Source organism: Cyclopterus lumpus, chromosome 14 (assembly GCF_009769545.1).
Source record: "Cyclopterus lumpus isolate fCycLum1 chromosome 14, fCycLum1.pri, whole genome shotgun sequence".
Taxonomy (NCBI): domain Eukaryota; kingdom Metazoa; phylum Chordata; class Actinopteri; order Perciformes; family Cyclopteridae; genus Cyclopterus; species Cyclopterus lumpus.
Genome location: NC_046979.1, coordinates 20,335,769 through 20,357,601, shown reverse-complemented (window position 1 = coordinate 20,357,601; position 21,833 = coordinate 20,335,769). Strand labels below are relative to the sequence as shown.

The 21,833-nt window shown below is 43.0% G+C and overlaps 1 protein-coding gene across 4 annotated transcripts in view; it reads left to right on the top strand.

Moving 5' to 3' along the window:
- The window catches only part of LOC117742325 (protein turtle homolog B-like), a 105,390-nt gene that overhangs the window by 74,817 nt on the left and 8,740 nt on the right, over positions 1–21,833 (top strand). For 2 of the 4 annotated variants that reach the window (XM_034549509.1, XM_034549508.1), the window contains exons 13-19: positions 1,492–1,667; positions 3,411–3,637; positions 4,546–4,630; positions 7,402–7,566; positions 8,839–8,884; positions 14,387–16,024; positions 21,004–21,131. In XM_034549509.1, the coding sequence (XP_034405400.1) occupies positions 1,492–1,667; positions 3,411–3,637; positions 4,546–4,630; positions 7,402–7,566; positions 8,839–8,884; positions 14,387–16,024; positions 21,004–21,131 (2,465 nt within the window). Of the gene's footprint in view, positions 1–1,491; positions 1,668–3,410; positions 3,638–4,545; positions 4,631–7,401; positions 7,567–8,838; positions 8,885–14,386; positions 16,025–17,001; positions 17,135–21,003; positions 21,132–21,833 lie in introns of those variants that run through there. The other 2 variants (XM_034549512.1, XM_034549510.1) reach the window with 2 other exon arrangements.

Sequence of the window (21,833 nt, the reverse complement as noted above, 5' to 3'; positions counted from 1 at the left end):
AGCTCAGCCAGAAGTGTTTGTCCCGCCCTTAAGCTCCCTAAACACGATGCAGGACACCAACAGGCTGTAAATACTGCCTTTTTTTCTTTTTAATTGGGATGTCCTGAATCCGCAGCATTAACTATAAAAAGCCCAACTCCAGTCATGCTTTATTAAAACAGCGAGGGAACCGCAGAGCATCACAAATATAGAGAAAAGCAGACAGCAGCTTCAATTAATGATATTCATACTGACAGCAAACATCTGTGAGTGATGCGAGCAGAGCAGCTTTGTGCTGCATCCATCTCAGCGACATTTCCCAGGTAGTTCTTCCCTCTGAAACCCTGCCGTCGGTTAAAGACGTGCATTTCAACTTCAGCATTGTGTTCATGCTGGGGATGATGAGTTGTTTTCCACATCCTGTTTCAAAACCTTCTTGTCAAAAAATCCCCCCCAGCTGCACACTGGCTCTATTGGATATTACTGTGTAAAACACTACAGCGCACTATTCCAAGTGTCTGTATGCACTGAAACCTGCGACATGTTCTTAATACGAAGCCATATCTAAATTAGATTAGCATTACTAATTTTATTAAGGCCTACTTTAGGCTAAGTGTGCGCTGTGCAGCTGTATCAAGGAGGGAAAACAACTTTATCCCATACCTAATATTAAGGAACTCTGCAGCAGAATAATCTTAAAGGGGACATATCGTGCTCACTTTTAGGTTCATACAGTGTATTTGGGGTTTCTGCCAGAACATGTTTGCATTCTTTAATCTTCAAAAAACACAATATATCTCTCATACTGCCAGTCTGAATATCCTTGAATTCTTAAAGACCACCTCCTGAAAAAGCCCAGTCTGCTTTGATTGGCTTGCTGGAAAAATATGGAGGTAATTGTCAAGCTGTGGGAGGAGTCAAATCTGATTGGCTTGTTGAATCACATGTTTTCTGATCTAAGCAGCCCACAAACAACTAACCAGGTCGTCTTATTTCACACACATGTATGTGCACAAGCACTGAAAAAGTGAGTTTCTTATGATACGTCCCCTTTAATTCATGCATTGAATTGTACTGCGTGCACTTCAAAGTGGCTCAATCGGTGATAGCATAAAGGTATTTCTATATGTATGTATGTATATATATATATATGCGCAGCGTCTTCTGCTTTATCTGTGATCCGCTGCAGCTGAATGTATGGCATGGGCAAACCGCAAAGCTGAGCGCAGCATGGGCTTTACTACCATCACGTGAAAGTCCCGTTGTCAATGAAGTGAACACAAACACATGATGTTGGATCAATGGTGAAAGTAGAACTGTTGCAGAAAGGACCTCACATTATGTAACACGAGCCAAACCGTGTGATCATAATGGTGATGAGAAAAACCTGTCCTCGTGCAGACTTCTTTTTCTATTATCAGCATGAAGTGGACTTTAACCTCAGTATAAAGAAATGGATCTTCTCTCAAAATCTGTCCTGTCCGTCCGCTCACATGCTCTCATCCCGCCCAGGCTGAAGAGGGAGCGTTTAGGTCCACACGACTGGCTTTCCAATCCCGTGCCTGGAGGCCATGACTGGATGGTGGTGCCCGGCTTGGAGCCAGAGACAACATACCAGTTCAGCATCCTGGCCCAAAACAAGCTTGGCACAGGCCCTTTCAGCGAGGTTGTCACTGTGAACACACTAGGTGAGTGGACTCACAGCTGCTCCACTGGAGACAAAAGGGATGTAATGAAACGGCTCTGCCAGGTTAAGCAAGCGGAATGGGCAGAAAGCCAACTTACTTACTTGAAACAAAGCATTTCTTATCTTTTTGTGAAAAAACAATCGTAAAGCTTTATTTTCACTTGTATTCTATCATTTTCAAATTTGAATTTGCCCCTAGATATAAAGAACAATGTTGAAGAGCGATGTCAAAGTGCTCAAGTTAATCTATAAACATTGAAATAAGCCAGCTCAAGAAACATTCCTGGTTATCATTCCAGAACGGGTTTGCGCTGCAGTGTGTGGAGCAACGATTTTAGAAAGTTGTGTGCTGCAAAGGAAGTCTTGACAAGTAAATGTCTCACGCCTCCGCTCAGGAAAAAGCCAAACTACACCTTCTCCGTGTGATGTTTCACGTCTCAGCTGGAGAGGATCGTGCTGATGTTTTATGAGCTTTTCATTCCTGTTGTATCTACAGATGTTTAGGCAGAAACTCTACTCATAAACAATGCTACACAGTTGAAGAGTAATTCTGGTTCAGGGAATGTTTTTAGATATTGTTCGCCCTCCTAGTCGCCACTATGGACCAGTCAGTCAGTCAGTCAGTCAGTCAGTCAGTCAGTCAGTCAGTCAGTCAGTCAGTCAGTCAGTGAGTGAGTGAGTGAACGTGTTAGTGAACATTGTATTCTCTGGCCCTAATAAAAAGTAATATTGTCAGGCAACATTTTTTTTTTGAAGTGTATAGATGTACTTTTTCTGAGCAGGGCTTTCTATGTATTAAACTGCAAGCCTATAATTATATATTTAAAACATGATATGACTGTACCAAAGAACACAATGTTGTTCAAACCAGTCAGTTCGAGGAAAGGCTAAAAACATACGGTGGTATACTGTACCAAATAAACTGACATTATATTTGTTATATTATATTATGTGGAAAAAGACACAAAGACTAACACTCGACAGTAACAGCTACCTGGTTGCTATTGCCAAGCATTTTGAGAAATTGGGAACCAATCATTGGCCTCTACAGAATGAATGCGTATTGAGTTAATCTGCCCGTGATAGCTGTCCATAGAAGGCGGTGAAATCAACAGTTCAAACTTTCCTTTGCTGCCACTGCCACTGCCCTGATGTACTCCATCATATAGATTAGATTATATAATTATAATTAGATATAAAAGTGTACTGCAATACAACACATAACTTCACATTACAGATTTGATGTGCATTTAGGATTTATTTTCACAAGAAAAAACAGCTTATCAGAACCCCAATGAAAAAGCCTAAACTAGGCTGCGGTTGAATCATTCATTTATAGAGTTCCATTCCTCCTAGCAGTGATGAAAGGGACATTAATTAAGTATAGATGAAGCTGTCACAGATTATTACTTAAAGATAAGTGACGTGCTAAAAATTGGGGTAACCATTCAGGCTGCGTCACCTTCCGTGTCGGCCGAGGAGGAGAGAAGGAGAGAAGGACACGACAAAGCGCTCAGCCCGCGGGCTGCTTGTTTCCTTTCGCTCTTTAAAAACACTAAATCTATGAACGCGTAATGATTATTTTTACTGAGGCAGAAAAACAGAAAACAAGTAGTAATGTTGAATACCATTTTTTTTTTTACCAGAAGATGTTTTGTGAAGTAATGTGTAAAAGACTGCTCCCTGAATGTATAACTGAATGTGACTCACACACACATTCTCAACCCAAATGTCCCTCTTGCAGTATTTCCTTTAAGTACCCCTGAACCATTGGTGCTGCTTACCCCACCACGGTGCCTCACAGCCAATCGCACGCAGCAGGGAGTCCTGCTCTCCTGGATCCCGCCTGCCAATCATACTGCACCGATCCAGCATTACGTCATGGAGTTCCGCCTGGGGGAGCGATGGGAGGTCTTGGACGACAGCATTCCTGCCGGGGAGACGGACTTGCTTGCCCGAGACCTGATCCAGGTAAAAGCAACACACACACGCACACACACTAGTGTGACTCGCTTCACCACGTCCTCAATCTTCTTCCTTGTGGTGCAGGAAGCAGTCTGTCCGTTGGTTTGAGGGTGTTACGCCAACAGCACAGTAACGTGGTATTGCTCCCCTGCTGTAGTGTCCTTGAGCCAGCTCCACAGCTGTCCCGCCACCGTGGAAATTAAATGGAGGTCTAATATGTTTTTTCATCATGACTGAGTCATAGGTGATTAATCCATCTTAAGCAACATCGTTCACCCATTACAATATTCACGTTATTGATATTGTTATTACTTTGAACTTTTAAGGTATTATCATAATATATTGTATTTGCTGGTCACTCACTGACATTTTAGATGTTCTTTTTTTTCTTGGAGCAAACACTGATGACTTTGAGTCACTTTTAATCACAGTAATATGGATTACAACAGTGATTGTAATGCACCATGAAAATAATATAATGTTTTACAAGTATGAGAATTATAAAAGCCTTGCAAAGAAAAACATGTCGACGGTAGGTTTCATTGAGTGGTTTGTGTTTAGTAAACTGGTCCGTGTAAACTTAGCAGAGCGCCCCTTTTAATACAGAACAAATCTAAATGCATGACTTCTAGGTTCCATTGTGCCATTTATAAACTGGAAGAACAATGATGTTTTTTATAAATCTGTTTTCCACTAAAAGGTAACTGTCAGTGAGTGAGCAGCACGACTCATATCCACTCAGCCGGCTGGTCTCTGGAGACACAAACACAATCCTGCAGCCCGACATGACACCAGACATGAGTTTGACCTTCTGAACGTCTCTCTCTCTCTCTCCCTCTCTCTCCCTCTCTCTCTCTTTCTCTCTCCCCCCTCTCTCTCTCTCTCCTCTCTCCTCTCTGCTCCCCGGCTCCTAGGAGGCGTGGTACGAGTTCCGCGTCACGGCCGTGATGGACGACACCATCAGCGAGCCCAGCAACGTCGTAGGAGTGTCCAGCACAGGTGAGCCCCACACAAAGTGCACAGCTGGAATCTCCCCGCTCGGGGACCCGGAAAGTTCCGAGGAGCTTTTCCCGTCAGTGCCGGGACTCAAACTCCAACAAGCTCTGGCAGCGAGCTGCAATCTGTAACCTCGGGCGATCCTAATGAGTTGAGCCGAGGAGAGGCTGCAGATGTATTGCACACGCAGCAACTCCCAACTTTACATTTCGCCCCCTCTGCACTATTACATGTACGCTCTCTTTACATGCACACTTCTTTTGTACCGTCCTGAAAAGTATGACATCATCGCTCTGCCTGTCTCCTCGTGGATTGTATTGGGCAGCTTTGTGCTAAAAAAAAGAAAGAAAAAAAGGATTCATCAAAGCCAAGTCGTTTCTTGGTCGCAACGTTTAAAATCTGAAACAAAACCCGTCAAAATGTGATGTCACTCCCCTGCAGAGGTCATTGGGTACACATCATTTGCGAAGAGCAGCTGTTGGCAACATTTAGAGACAGGATTTGCTCACGGATCTCTACAAGCAGTCTGCTGCCCCCTCCTGGTAAATGTTTAGAACTGCACTGAGTGAGGATCAAAGGCTCAAAAGTATTCATTTGACTGCTTGTTTCTTCTGTGCATATTGTCCATCAGCATCATACTCCCCACACGACGTGGATACACCCTCTCCTACGGAAGATGAAAGGTCTGCTCTCTGGCTGATCTGCAGTTATTCCATGAACCAATATTGCCAGAAGTGCAAAAACTTTGCATTTTGCTGTATCATGCTTCACTGCAGCTCATGAGCCACTAAAACAAAGCTTGACACATAATCCCCCCCAGGTCGTCGCTGAGCCATTCGTTAGCATGTAGGCCACTGAAACAGCTCCGGCATTAATACGTGAGGCCGGCTCTTAAAGTTGGTATCTCTTCAGTGGGAGGAAAAGTTGTCCTCCCTGTAATGATATTGGTAGTGCACGACTGTGCCGGTCAGCGTAAAGACCCCGGTATGTTGACGGAGCGTCACAGAACAGATAAGAAAGGCAGCGCTAGGATGAAGGGCTGCAGGATTATTGCCAAAATGATCATCGCAGTTATTTTTCGATCAATATAGAGATCTCAATTATTCATACATTTTTAGGGCCGTAACATTTTTATTGCACTTCCACATTTTAGAGGAGAGCAATCTCTCCCTGTTTAGTATATTCATCTTCTTCTCTGGACTGCAGCTGTAACAAAGGTTCAAGTTTTTTCACAGGCTGCAGCTGTCAGGTGCCGTGCATCAGCCTGACGGCTCCAAAACATCTGGATCGCCCTCTGGTGGCTGTTGTGATGGTTGTGTTCTGTTAATTGGGGGAAGCCCAAATCCTGGTTGCGATTAATATTAAATAAATTAGGCATCCTTGTTATAAATATGGTACAGTTTGTTTTGGCAATCTGGAGCTGCAGAGCTTTGAATACATTTAGCCAAAGGGTAGTTGTACACACAGTGATGGTTTATGTTATACATATTGTAGAAAATCTCTTAGGATGCCATTATTACTTAAAGTTTGAATCCTAATTCGAAGTTAATGTCCGAGTTGACAAGCTATTGCTCAGTGGATGAGACCGATGTCAGAGACTAATGCCTTTTAGGTCGACTGTCCCCTCTCCCACAGACCGTAGTACTGTATGTGGATAATTATTATGATTAATATGGCTATGGTTGATTTTTGTACATTCATTAAGAGTTTCCCTATCCCTTTCCCCTATAAAGTTTAAGGTAACTTAATTCTGTTAATTATTATTAACAACCAGACTTCATGTTCATTTTTCGTGTATGGCATGTCATAGCAAATACATAAAAGTAGCAATAGCTACTTATAGTTATGTACAACTAAATGTAACATCAAAATAAAATGTGCAAAAATTGCACATTGTCTTCACTGATATGAATCTGCAAAGTTAATACAAATACAGTACTTGAGTACATGTACTTGGTTACTTTTCACCACTGTTGAGAATGGACTTTTCAGTGAAGTAAGAGACATCTCGTGTCCAGCAGTGAAACGTATGTGCATATTCATAAATACTTTTTTTTTGCAGAACGGTAGATTTTAAAGTAGATTAATAAATCAACATAATCTGACACAAGGCTTTATTTCAGGCAGAGCACATGTGGCCTCTGCAGTGTTCCACACTGCAAGGGAGAAAGAGTTTACATTCTGCTGAGTCATCATGTATCCTGCACAAATGGCCGTTTTGAAGACACGTGCAGTAGTAAAGGTCAGCTCCTGCATATTTGAATCTCATTGGAAATGGCAGAGCTTTTCCTTTCACTACAAACTATTGCACGAGGTGTCTCATTTTGGGTGGAAATAAGCAAAGGAGCTTCTATTTATTCATGATATTACCGTCAAATGAACCCCAAGTTCAGAAAACTCACATAGTTAAATAGCTGCTTAATCAGAGCACAGTGTGTTCTCGCGGAGGGACAGCGTGCTCCCTTTCGGTGGACTCACATACGCGTGGTAATCTCACGGTAAATATCAGCCCCCATTTCGGAGCTGGGATATGAATGTCGGCATTAGCCATAATCTTGGGCAGTGCCATATCAAAAGTCTCGTGAGCAAACTTAAAGTTTAACATTTGTTTCTTTGTTCTCTTTGCTCGCTCCTCCTTTCTTTTCCCACAACCTCCGGGAAGGCCACATCCAAACTGTCACGTCCTTCTTCTTTTTGACATCCTTTTCATTTTGATGCTACATGGTGACTCCAACCAGCTCCGCGTCCCTGACTCCTCCCTCCTCACCCCACAGACTTCTTCCCCCCTCCGGAGATGGTGGAGGAGCGTGGCCTGGCGCGGCCTGTGGTGGCCGGCATCGTGGCCACCATCTGTTTCCTGGCAGCAGCCGTCCTGTTCAGTACGATGGCGGCCTGCTTCGTCAACAAGCAGCGCAGGCGGAAGCTTAAGAGGAAAAGAGGTGAGGGGAAAAGTCCTGGTCATTAACAGCTGTCTCCAATATCTCTAAGCCAATGAGAAGATTATTTCATGTTGTTCAGAATACATTAAAGGGCCAGCGTGTAGCATTCAGAGAGATCTATAAGTGGAATATAATATTATTAACTACACTTTAATCAACTTGCTAACACAAAATATATGTAGCTTGAGTGCATGGTGAAATTAAAACTCTTACATTGAAGACTCCAGCCACTTGTTGCTCAAATGAGTATTAACAAACTCAGAAAAATGCTACTGACAAAGAAAAATTCACCCGTACAAACGTTTTTTTTCCTGTTACATGGATAACAACTAAATGTAAGGAACTTGTTCTTAAGTCACAAACACAGTAAATAAAACTAAACATTTAGATTTAGATTTAGACTTTGAAAATGGGTCACCAGCATTCTTTTCTCACTCTCCACTCAGGGCTTCCATACCCTCATGTATACAGTCACTGTGACACATTTACCACTCAGGGCTTCCATACCCTCATGTATACAGTCACTGTGACACATTTACCACTCAGGGCTTCCATACCCTCATGTATACAGTCACTGTGACACATTTACCACTCGGGGCTTCCATACCCTCATGTATACAGTCACTGTGACACATATACCACACATTACCTAACCTGTACTTAACTGATCCAGGTACCTAAACTGCAACCTCATGCTGCTTTATCTGTTTCCAGTTCAAACCGGAAACATCCATTTCATTGTTTGACTTAGAATGCAGGCAAAACAAAGCTTAATGACCTCAGAAAGCAGCCATGCCTCGAGTCACTTATTATTTTTGATGGTTTTTATTAAAGCCTCATTTGCATTTGACTATTTTCCTTTGACTCGGTATCCAACTCTGCTCTAGGCTCAACAACAGCATCACTGATGTTGTCTCCGGGGAATGAAGTTTCTATAAACATAAAAATATGTAAATGTCTTGGATCAGTGTTGTTTATCATGAATACCAAAAAAGCCTTTTCCTCAGTATAACTACGATGTGCGGGGACTTTGAGTTCTCCTTAAAACATAACATTTTACAATAAATGTGAAAGCAGGTCATCCGTCACACTTCCTCTAACTGCCTCTATTTAGTGATAAAAATCTCATTGGGAACTTTTTCGTTTGAGTAGTTCTGAAACGAGAGACGGAAAACGCTGCAGTAATTATCATGCAAACATACTAAAAACCTACATTTAAAATTCATCTTAAATGGCACTAATGGCCTTTGTCTGTCTTCCTCCCTCCTCCAGACCCCCCTCTCTCCATAACCCACTGCAGGAAAAGCATGGGAACACCGTAAGTAACCCCAGCATGACTCACCACACTGCTACACTGCTGCTGCTACGCTGCTACGCTGCTTCGCTGCTTCACTCCTTCATTGCTACACTGCTACACTCCTTCACTGCTACACTGTTTCACTCCTTCACTGCTACACTCCTTCACTCCTTCACTGCTTCACTCCTTCATTGCTACACTGCTACACTCCTTCACTCCTTCACTGCTACACTCCTTCACTGCTACACTGCTTCACTCCTTCACTCCTTCACTGCTACACTCCTTCACTGCTTCACTCCTTCACTGCTACACTGCTACACTCCTTCACTGCTACACTCCTTCACTGCTACACTGCTTCACTCCTTCACTGCTACACTGCTACACTCCTTCACTGCTACACTGCTTCACTCCTTCACTCCTTCACTGCTACACTCCTTCACTGCTACACTGCTTCACTCCTTCACTGCTACACTGCTTCACTCCTTCACTCCTTCACTGCTACACTCCTTCACTGCTACACTGCTTCACTCCTTCACTGCTACACTGCTTCACTCCTTCACTCCTTCACTGCTACACTGCTTCACTCCTTCACTGCTACACTGCTACACTGCTTCACTGCTACACTGCTACACTGCTTCACTGCTACACTGCTTCACTCCTTCACTGCTACACTGCTACACTGCTTCACTGCTACACTCCTTCACTGCTACACTGCTACACTGCTTCACTCCTTCACTGCTACACTGCTACACTCCTTCACTGCTACACTGCTACACTCCTTCACTCCTACACTGCTACACTGCTTCACTCCTTCACTGCTACACTGCTACACTGCTCAGAGCTCTACTGCCTGCCCCACAATCAAACAGCTCACCAGCTTTATACAGGAGCGGCCAGTATCATATATACCAGCTTTTCCCATTGGTACGTCAAGGACAACTTCACATCATTGCGTTATTCTGAATGGTCCTTGTGTTTATAGAAATAAAAAAATGAATTACATCGTCCAACATGAATTCTGTCCTTGTCGACCCTATAATCCTTCCAACCCGCCATCATGGCCTCTGGTCCCTCGATAGACTCTTTTCACAGCCGACATTTTGACACGTCATAGCAGGAATAGCACAGGTGTGACTTATAAGATTAACCTGGGCTCTAGTAACAGGCTGGAGGTCACACCTAATATATGGAAAGTATCCATCATGTTACACCCGTATCAGGCGGGTGAAAATTTCCGCCATGAGGAAGGTCCAGAAGTTCTGCGAGGCCTGAGTGAGGTATACGATCATCCCATGGTAAAAAAAGATGCTCCAAAACCATTTAAAATGTCTCAACATAGCAGCTTTGACGTACTCACTTACACTTTTATTCAGTTTGACTGATCTGCAAAGTCCAAATACAGGTTGCTGTGCTTGTGTGGATGCTTTGCAAAGTGTTGCTGTACTCCAACATGCACAGGCCAATGTTTCACAATGAGATGCGACAGAGCGGCGCCTCAGCTGCGCGGCCATTTCATGATGACACCTAGAGAGAACTGAGTCGTATCAGTGGAATAGTGCTCCGGTTCTGAGATTGTGGGACTCTGGCCTCAATAAATATGCAGCGGTCACATCTTTATCTTTAGCTCCCTCTAGTTGCTCCATGGAAGTCTTTCTCCCTATTCTCTCTGATCTTCTCTCCTTTTTTCAACCCACTTAATCCAGCTGTTTCCTCTCATTTTCTGTTGCCGTTTCCAAAATTTCCCTCATTGACGCGCTTCCTGCTAACCTCCATATTCTCCTCACTTCTTACTGTCTGATCTCCCCAATTCTACAGGACCCCACCTCATTCCAGCATTGAACCCTACTGGGAGGGGGCCGGACGCAGGCAGGTACAGGCCTCGACCCTCCAGTCCTCAGTGAGTGTGCCAACCGCTGCCCCCCCCCCCCCCCCCCCCCCCCCCCCCCTCCCTCTTGCACACAGTATACACCCCCCTTTTGTACTTTGGCTCAACCCCCGGCTCCCCCAGAGTCCTGGCCTGGCTGCATGCGTCTGGCCAAATCGGTCTGGGTCTTTCATTGATAAAAGGTGAAGGATCTTCATCGTCAGAAGATGTCAAATATATATATATATAAGTTTAGCCTTGATTATTAGGGATGTGAAAGCATGCGACTGTGGGTCAGTGGTTAGTAGGTCTGTCTTTCAATCAGGGGGTTGGCGGTTCAATCCCCGCCCTAGTCGATGTCTCCTTGAGCAAGACACTTAACCCTGCATTGTTCCCTGTAGCTGTGTCTACAGTGTATGAATGTAACATGGTTGTAAGTCGCTTTGGATATAAGCGTCAGCGAAATGACATGTAATGTAATGTAATGCGGGACAAGATTTAAATGTAGAGGATTACAATATCAGTTTGCTAATATCTCTTAGCTGAGCACTCATCCCTATTCAGGACAGCAGGAGTAGATAATGCGACATGTTCACTTTTGCGTAATTATTTCTGGACTTTGTTGTTTCAGTGAATGAATCACCGCTAAACTCTGTGTGGTTGACGCACACATTGAGTCCCGATTGGCTGCAGCGATGCTGTGAAGACGCCAACAACGCAAAAGTGCGGAAAGACTTAAAAAATACTGACCAATCAGAGCAGACTAGGCTTTTACGGGAGGGGGGCTTAAAGATACAGTCGCTAAAACGGAGCGTTTCAGACAGAGGGCGACTACAGGTGTATTCAGACAGACAGTATGAGATACATTATGTGTTTTATCATGTACATATAAGCATGTACACATGTTCTAGTAGAAACTGAAAACTTTGAAAAGGAATCATTTAACATTTTGGGAAAACACATTATTGTCTTTCGGGTTAAAGCTAAATCAGAATCGATATGTCTACTGTCTGTACTGTCTATATGAAGGTAGGACCAGGGGTTGGTTAGCTTAGCTTAGCATTGAGACTGGAAGCAGAGGGAAACAAATGAGATATTACATGTTAATTTGTGTACTTTTAGCTGTTCCCTCTTCCTGTCCTAATGCTAAGCTAACCCAACCATCCCCTGGCTATTGCTTCATCGTAGCAGCATCGACGTTCACCACGATTACGTACAGTGTACTGGTCATTCACTGTATGTTAATGGTTTGTTGAAGCATCAATGAGAGGCAGGTCATGAAATGAAAGTAAAGAAAATAGTTTTATTGTGGTAAATGACATCATGCATTGCAGGTTATGGCTATTATAAACATACAGTATATTTATATGAATCATATCTCAATATTAAGGGACTTCTTCCTAGAGCAATGAAATCATTCCCGGTATGTGCGTTCAACCACAGTGCTTCACTTTATTTGTTAAAGGAATAGACATTTTGGAGTGGTGCAGGTAGGCTGATTTTGTCACCACTGGAGTCTTTATGCTAAGCTAAGCTAACCAGCTTTGGTCTGTAGCCTTATAGTAACCATACAGATATGAGAGAATCAATCTTCTCAAAACTATACCTTTAACATAATCCTTGTGTTCTGCATTGTTGACAGCACTGCGTTGTAGGCATAGCTATGGTTTGAGCTGTGTATTCGATGGGTCCTTTCTCACTCTTTTGAATAACTGTTTCACCTCAGGGTGAACTGGAACACCTTGTTTTTTGACACTTTGGAATTGATTCACGTCACCACGATTCCTTTTTTCATCCCAGATGCTGTCACAGTCTTTGTTCTTCTGCCTGTTAATCCACCTTGTTTCATAAAATGAAAACCGAGTGTTTCAGTTGTCAATCTGCATTTTTAGCTTCAAGATCACAGTGCTTACAGTGCCAACTGCTGCTTATGACAATATGTGTAAACTTGTGAAAAATCATGTCTGTACCCAGTATTTTATCTGATTGAATAATGATTGAGTAAATTTAAAGAACCTCTTTGTTGTTCAGCATCAGTAGTGATCACTGAATCGTCATTCAGTTGCTAATTAATTTTGTCGTGAAACAGCCAATTTTGAGAGGATCAGCTGCATTTCTTACTGTCTACATGAAGTGAAGATTCAGATTTTACAGTAAATAGCCTCCATTTTATCGTTGTGGCCACTATTTCTCTTGGTTATCATCCCAATTTCTTAGAGAAACAGTGATGCAATAGTATCATCAGCTTAACAACCTATGTTACAGATTTTGTATTAATGTAACCAATAGGAATGATGGTCAACTCAAAAGACATAACAGAAAAGTAATTGTTACATTGTATGATAAGTCTTTTATGTGAACACAGAAAAGGCATTATTAAGACACGCATAGTTGTTGTGGTGTATGTATTTCTGTTACATTATATATATATATATGGATAGAAATTATCACCATAGTGTATGACAACAAGCTTCTTTATATTTCAGTATTATTTGTCTCTATAGCTCAATTTCGCAGATGTGCATTCTCACAGAAACTACATCTGAGTAGGCACTTGGAAACACAGCTGGAGTATCTACCACATGTAACAGTGTTTTTTAGTGTCAGCTGCCTTATAAAGACTACTTATATTACAAGCATAAGCCTGAGTGATTCCTATGAGGATTGGCTATATGTTATTTTTCCCACGAAATAAAGTAACTGTGACTTTAAAACAAATCATTGTTTTCATTTACTCCTTCCTATAAGAAGAACAAAAAATGTATTGCGGAATGAGAACCAAGTTTCATATCATGTAGTTTAAAGTGTGGTGTGTACTGGTCATATTCTCAAATAGTAGTACACGGTATATTTGTCACCACGTGATCTTTGATGCCACCCAGAAATCTCAACAAAGCCGGCCACAGAAAAAAAGGACAGTTGCAGCAATTGAGTCGTCTCAGCTGGCTTTTATTAGAATGACCTTTGACCTGGTATTGACACAAAGCCGGTTTCACCCCCAGCTATGGTTGGTTATATTCTCACTCCTCTGCATGTGTCTTGGATCAAAGCCTGTGCTCCCACACCTGTCAATCACACCTGCCTACCGTTACATTGTGGTTGATGACAACTAGTATTGCTGAAATCTAGTGCAAAGGCTAGCTTTCTTTCTTCCTACGGCATTGTCATGTATTCTTACTTTTTGGACCTGTAGTGGTCAAGCAAGCTGTAACGCCCAAGCTTGACTCCAGACAGTACTGCACATGTCACTAAAGAAGGCTTTCTTCCCAGCTCTGAAACATTGAAGACATTGGAGGGTTGTGATAACCCTATAAACTTGTGAAGATGTTGCAAACAACACACAGGTTATTAAGTTAGGGTATTTCATTATTCTTAATTGTACTGATTGGTAATTAGCAGGCAACATATTTTGCAGGATATCTTTGTTTACTATAGACCCGTAATCAAGTAGAAGTCATAATCCTGTCAATGGAGTGCAGCCGTCATTGATATTACTAATTAAACCTGTGATTCTATATCCCATGTTTCTGTGCAAGGTGTGTTATCATTTTTATTTTATTGTAGCTGGATCAGTTTGCAGCACCTTCATTGAAGCTTTGCGCTGAGTACTGGCTTCATGAATATTTAAAGATTCACTTCTTCTGTATTCTTTTCTGTAGGTCATCGTCAGGAAAGGTGAGCCCAGAGAGCATTCGTTCAAAGGCATCCCTGTCAGAATCATCTGAAGATAGTCATGACCAGCGTGGGATGAAACCACCCCCAAGCCCGGGGAAGAGGGAGGAATTGTCTTTATACAAAAAGACCAAAAGAGCAATAACGAGCAAGAAATATGGCATCTCAAAGCATGAAGCTGAAGCAACAACACCAATTGAACTCATCTGCCGAGGCCCAGATGGACGCTTTGTCATAGATCCCACTGACCCAGAAATGTCTGTTAAGCCTCTGCGAATTGAGGGATTCCCCTTTGTGGAAGAATCAGACCTCTATCCGGAATTCCGTCAGTCAGACGAAGAGAATGACGATCCCAGGCCTCTTCCCCCAGTTATGGCACCACTCCGGCATCACCAGATTTCTCCAATCTCCAGTCAGGAATCCTACCTGCAACCTCCAGCCTACAGCCCTCGTTTCCAGAGGCCCTTCGAAGGTATGACCATCATGGAGAGCAGTCGGCTCCAGGCCACTGGGCAGATTCGAGGTTCTCTCCACCACAGAGCTTTCTACGGCTACCTAGGCCCCCCTGGGAATCATGAACCTCCACCTCCTTTTTACATGCCTGATAATAGCCCTCTCAGCTCAGTCATGTCCTCCCCTCCATACCTTGCTGAAGGTCCTTTTGGTCATCCCATGATTCCTGAAGAAATGGGGGAGGGTGATTTCCCACAATATGCTGTCCCTGGTTTCCCACTTCCTCTGACACTCACCTCTTCCTCTCGTTCCCCGGAGATTTGGCAGGGACTGGATTTCACCTTTGCAAGTTTGGAGGGGCCCCAGTTCATTTTTCCGCCCCATCATCCTTTGCATCTCCGCCACGACTCACCCTATCCTCCTCCACCTCATGTTCTTCCCCTGAGTGCTTTCCAGCCCTCCTCCCTTCCAATGCCTACTTACCCAGGTGTCCTGCCCCTGCAGGCCCCAAAGAGCCGCTCAAGCAAGTCTCCCAGCAGGGCCAGGCCTCGTGGCTCCCCAGCCAAGCATTTTGCTATGCAAGAGGCACATTTAGGGCCGCTAAGACACACAAGCCATGGTATGGGTGTGCCGGTTTTGCCTTACACCGATCCAATGGCCCATATTGTCCCTAGCTCATTCAGTAGTTTGGACACACGATGGTTTGAAACCACCCCTCGTTTCAGTCCCCGACAGGCTCGTAGGATGGATTCTGGCATGCATCAGGTGGTTCTCCAGCCCTCCCGACTCTCACCCCTCACCCAAAGCCCCCTCAGTTCTCACGAGTGCTCCCCAGAGATTGTAGTACGTCCCAGGCCACGTCCCGGCATTGTCCAACCTCACATACCCCCAGAGATGTCTGAGATTACCCTCCTCCCTCCTTCCACAGCCAGCTTCTCCAGGAGATCTAGTCCCTCCTCCTCACCTGCCCAAGGCCAGGGTAGCAGGAGAGCAAGTCCCAGCTACCGTTCCCAAATGGCCTTTGCCACCTCTGCAACCAGCTACCCAGCTTCCCAGTCCCCGTCACCCCCCATGGAAAGCAGCAACATATTTGGGCAGATGCCATCTCAGAGGAGGACTGAAGAGGGGATCCTTCCATCTGAGCCCTCTCCACACCAGTTGTCAGCTTCAGGGTAGGTGCATTAGGCATGCCAAAAAGGATACCATTTGAGTCATCTGCCCCATAATGCTTTGATGTATGAAGTTGCTCTCACATTTTGGTTAGAGAAAGTGCTATCCATCAATTTTTAAATCATCTCTGTGGCAAATTTGTTTTGTTTTGTTTTAGATGTTTTTTTCATTTGTTAACACTTTTATGTGAACAATGAAAACTGTATGTTTGAAGGAAACCATTTGGTTGTGATTATTCATTTGATGAGCTATGGAAGTTCAGTTTGGTCAATGCTGCTTTTCATGTCAGACATCAAGTTAGAGGTATTCACCCATTGAATCTGTGAAGCATTGTCCCAAAACGATCCCCATGAAAAATACATTGCATTTTACAGTGAAACATAAAAGTATAAACTGTGAAACAAATTATATGTTGAATTGACAAAACAATGCATTCGCTTCACAGATTACATTTCAGACCTTTTGGGGATACAGTCCACACGGATGAAATACACTGTAATTTGCTTGGCACAAGCCCCTCAAGGCCTGGGAATTTGCAGACATCACCACAGGATCCCTGTTTTTCCATCTGTATCATGCTTTACCCTGCTTTCACCTAACAGGAGGAATCCCATAATATTCATCCAATTGATTCCCCAGACAAAGCAAACACCCATTGTTATGCCTAGCTCCAAGCCTTTGAAGATGCCTTTATCATGCAGAGGGATGCTTAAAGAAGAGTTCATCTTGGCAGGCCCTGCGGCCCATCCTCGGCCTTAGTAACCTGACTGCATGACCAATTCTCCCTTATCTTCCAACCTCTCAGATTTTCTCCTACCCTACTTCCCCTTCCCTTTCTGTAACCCTCCTCTCCCAAACTCCTTTAATTGCCCCCAGGACACCCCGAGGTCTGACTACCAAGGAAAGGTTGTTGGGCAAAGTGTGTCACAGGGCCTGTCCGCTTCTCATGTACTGCAATGTCTCCATCATTATGAATTAGGGGCAGTATGGTGGTTCTTGATGGCTCCTGGAGTCTTACCTGCTTTGTTTTTGATTGATCTCAGCTATCTGGGCAGCGTTGTTGTGACCAGGTCCTCTACACCGCAATAGGTAAGGGTTGGATCCATGTCTGAAAGGGGGGGGTTAGCAGGTGGGACTTTTTTTGATCACCTCGTCCTTTAAAGGGGAATACAAGACGCTGAGTCTTTGTTTGATTTGTTCCTTCCTTCAGTCAACACGTGTAGTTCATTTCAGTTCTTTTCTTTTTCCTTTTTCTTAAAGTGGCTATGCATTTTAAGTTCTGCAGTCTTCAGTACATTATGCATTCTGATATGCATATGCCATCAGTTAGCCAATGAATTAGGTCGGTTGTATCACCAACATGATTTCATGCTTGAGTGGTTTGCTAACTGACCAAGTAACAGATAACTCTACCACAGGTTACATATAAGCAAGGCAATGGTGCTCTTATCAGCCTAAAAACAATTTAAATGTGTATTGTTCATTCATATTTAATTATTACTTACTTTGCTATTCTGAACATTTATTCAGCAAATGTCATAAGGGAATATAATACATTTCATTATAGTATTTGGTACAAAAGCCTAAAAACACATCTGTGCAAAGCCAAACTGGACTACATTCCAGTGACAAGCATCCTGAGGCAGACCAAGTCACTCTAGTAGTATGCAATAATTTAGTGGGAAGATTGGTGTTTACCTCAGTAAACCTTGAATCCATGCGGAAAAAAAGAACTCTTCAGCAAACGTGACGTCATTGTAAGATATCATAGAGGAGAACTACTCCTTCTATTCCACTCCCATCTCGGCTTAAAATGCCAAGTATAAGACCTGGGTTATATGTCCCCATTTTTCACTACGCCAAGAAATAACAGAATACGTTGCTAACTGCTGATCTTGTGGAAATGTATTTTGCTACAAAATGCATGGTTCCCTTTTCCTGCCTTTGGCCCAGTGGTAATCCATTTCCACTGTTTTGCCATCTTCCTCAGAAAGGAATCAATTGCTGCTTGATCCTGTCCAATTTATTATATGTTAATGCTGCCTAGGCTAGCATTCTTAGGAGGCTCCCTGAGGACTACAAGACCCATCTGATTGCCAAGGAGATTGTCAAGGATTAACACACTTCTTACCAGGATGCCTCTGGTGTTTACAATCAACTGTGCACTACATACTGTAGGATGGACACAGGCTCCTATGGTTTAGGCCATCTAAAGCTCAACATGCCATTCCTCCAACTTACTATACTAACATCCAGCAAAATGTTAATCTGACATCCAGCTGCTCCAAGTAATCCTTGCCCTTCCTCTGAGTCTGAAGATGAGCCTCGTAGGGATTTGGAGGGCCAATCACATCCATCCCTGGCCCCAGGCCACTCATCCGTAGTGTGTTGGGTAACCTCTTGCTTTATTATTTTGGTGCCCATGTAAACGGGTTACAGCAGCCTCACTGCATACGTTGCCTATCTTCTAGAAATTGTAGGTCTTTTCAACGTGTTCACAGCAAAAATAGACAGTGAAAATGATCTTTTGACAGTGTACTGACATCATACCAGAAACATTACTACAGTTTCAATGTCTATAGCTGTAGGACATGTCACAGACGTGACAGAAAAATTGCACAGCCTTCAGGAGCAATTTGTGTTTCACCATTTGGCCCAAGGACACCTTGGCAGAGGAGTAGAGGAGCTGGGGATCAAACCACCAATCTTCCAATTAGTGGACAACCCTCTCCACCTATGAGCAACACCCCCTCACATATGTAGAAAGCAGGGCTGTCTGTGTGGATACCACATGTGTGAGAGAGACAGCAGTTCATCGAGGCAGCCGGCGTAATGCTAACAATAAAGAGCGCTGTACCACTAAATACTTCCTTTATAGAAAAACATAAACAATAGCGAAGTCCATAAAATGGCTTCTTACGTATTCATAGAACTGGAGTTCCATCCAGCTAATGCTGATTTATCATTATAAAAGTATATACACCAATTTATGGTGGTATTCTGTGTCTTTCAGTTCTACATAGATTACTACAAGTTGTGACATGCTGTGTATTAATTTAAGGGTGGTCTATGTGGATGTCAACATTGACATCCTTTATTGTCAAATGATCATGTTCTGAAACGCTCTTAGCATTCTCCTCAAGCGTGATACATCCCGCCATATATATTTTTTACAGATGCTTGTCTTTTATGACACCAATTGAAAATATTTTGGACCCCAATCTCCATGAAATATTTTGTAAGATTGGCGTTATGACGTCAATTTAAGCTGCGTGTCCACTGGGATCCATCATTTACAGCTCCTTTTTTTTGCATTAACAATGAAGGAGAAATGCTGTTGCATGTTGCTGGCAGTGATGATAGCTTAGCATGTTTGAGGTTCTCATCGTACATTTACGAGAGGTGAAAAAAATATCGTCAGAAATGCACCGGATTCGTTTTTTTTGTCCAGCAACAGAGCAATAGCAGAGGGAGGAGCCATGCAGCGCTTCCATCTCTATCTAGCCCTAGTAACTAAAAGCAGATTCCTGGTGGACACATGGCCTTAATCCCCTGTATAAAGCATCTGTATAGCGCACCAATCAAACCATCTACTGGAAGTGTACAATTGCCATTTTAAGTTTGGACTGCAGAACAGTTCTCACTGCCATGTGAAGCAAAGTGTCCTGCCAAAACAGCTTTCACACTTCTTTTTATCCTAAGGAACAAATATTTTGCCAAGGGCTTGCAGAGGGGGGGACACACGTGGGGGCCTTGAGGACCCCCTTATGTGTGAGTCAACTTCCCAAGTGCTTTTGAATGTATTCCCCTTTAAAGTCGTGTTCCATGTGCAAAATGCCATGCATGCCATCGCTAAATATTGCTCCTCCGTTTAAAAAAAGAAAGAAAAAAGAAACAATTCTATGGATAAATTCTTGTTACATTTGTTGTCCTAGTGCTTCGCTTTTCTTTGGCTTATTTTTCATTATGTGACTGTTCCCGAGTAGTCATTTTCCCCTCCCGCCATCTCTCCCCCTGTCAGCATGGTGAAGCCCATTGTAGACAGTATCCATGTCTATGAATACATATTGATGATGCTTTGTTGCTCAGCTGTGATTCTCCCCTCTACTAACAACCTTCGGTTTCTCTCTTCAGCCACGGTGGAAAGATGGCCTCTCTGTAATGCTAATTGTTTTCTGTGCCTTGGGAGAACCGAGTGTATGTTTGTGGCAGAGATCTGTTGGCTGACAAGTCATATAACTGCCTCCATGAATGGGAGGGAGGTCTGTGCAGTCATGAGCAACTGAGAGATATACACTCAACACCAAGGAAACTTTTGTTCTGTTATTTTCAGAGGGATAGATTTATTTAAAAAATCTGCAAAATGTAACATTAATTCAAACTATTGCTTGCATATTGTTACAAATATTATTTTCTTCCATTTCTTTGAGAATTTTCCTCTGAAACCAACAGCGCAAGTCTTTTTTTTAATGTTGTATCTTCTCAAAATATACAGACTGTTCTGGTCTGCACCGTGAGGTAAACAGCTGGTTTTCAGGAGTCATGTGAAACTTTGCTTTCCTTTTGGATAAAGATTGTTTGGATCAATTTAAGCAAAATATCTTAGATGTCCTTGAAGGGCAGTGAAATTTCAAGATGCACAATTTGATATACCATCTGGATTTATTAACCTATTTTGTGAAACATGATCATATTTGAGCTAAACATAGCTGTTTGTAAATCCAGATGACGTACAATGTTTTGGCAATAGAATGGCACTGTTCTTCAAACCTTTATAAAGAAGACGTTTGCTCGTTTCAGAGAACAGCTCTTTCGGTGTCTCATATTGATGCTTTGGCAATGTGCTGCACCTCTTAGCTTAGCACGGGCCGTGCTGTTTTGAGGTTGTGTGGGTTTCTGGCTCCGTAGTGCAGAAGCACAGTCCACTGATATGTTTTGGCCCAGAGTTACCCGTTCTCCCCTCTCTCTGCTCTTTATCCAGAAAACGTCGAGGTGCACCGAGTGCCCTTTCGGGGTCTGAGAGGATTGATGCACTGAGATACCAACGTATTAAAAAGGCCAAGAAGATGATGATGAACAACAATAACTCCAAGTCCAGACAGAAAGCAGGTGTGAACCTTGTTTCTCTGTGTTCTCACCTTTTACGCAGTGATCATTTTTAAACTTGCAATGTCATGATGACCACAGGTAAAACAAAATGTGTTGTGTGTAGAAGATGCATTTATATGTTTTTTGTGACCTACTAAGGATGTTTTAAAGTCTTAAAGTTAAACGCGTTAACATTTCTAAAAAGACACTTTAGAGGAGTTTTCCAGCAATTTAGCATTGCAATTCCACAAATTGGAGGGTTCACAAGAGGCCGTTTAAAAAAAGAATAGCCAGGTTTTCCTGTATGTCCTATATTTCTCATATAACACAATATCTTATTTCATTAGACCACCCTGCTTCCTAAAGACCCATCTCCACGCAACTTTCAACGAGGCTTTCTCTTAAAGATTTAAAGCCCAAGTTAAGAGGACATCATCAGGGTTAAGACATTATACCACTTGTTTCACTGGCTGACAGGTAAACTGAACTTCATGTGTAAAATAGGTGGCGTGGCCCTTTAAATTCAACAATCACATGTCCTTGACTTCTCAAAGTCAAGGATGCTTGGTCGGATGGGTCCTACAGAGGCTCGGCAAGACTCCATACTAGTATCTGGAGAGCCCATAATGGAACAGGCTAGTGCGTGTGTGCAGGTGTGGGTCAATGAAAAGGTCCCACCTTCAAGTAGGGGGCGATTTTCCACCAAGGCATACTGGGTAGGCG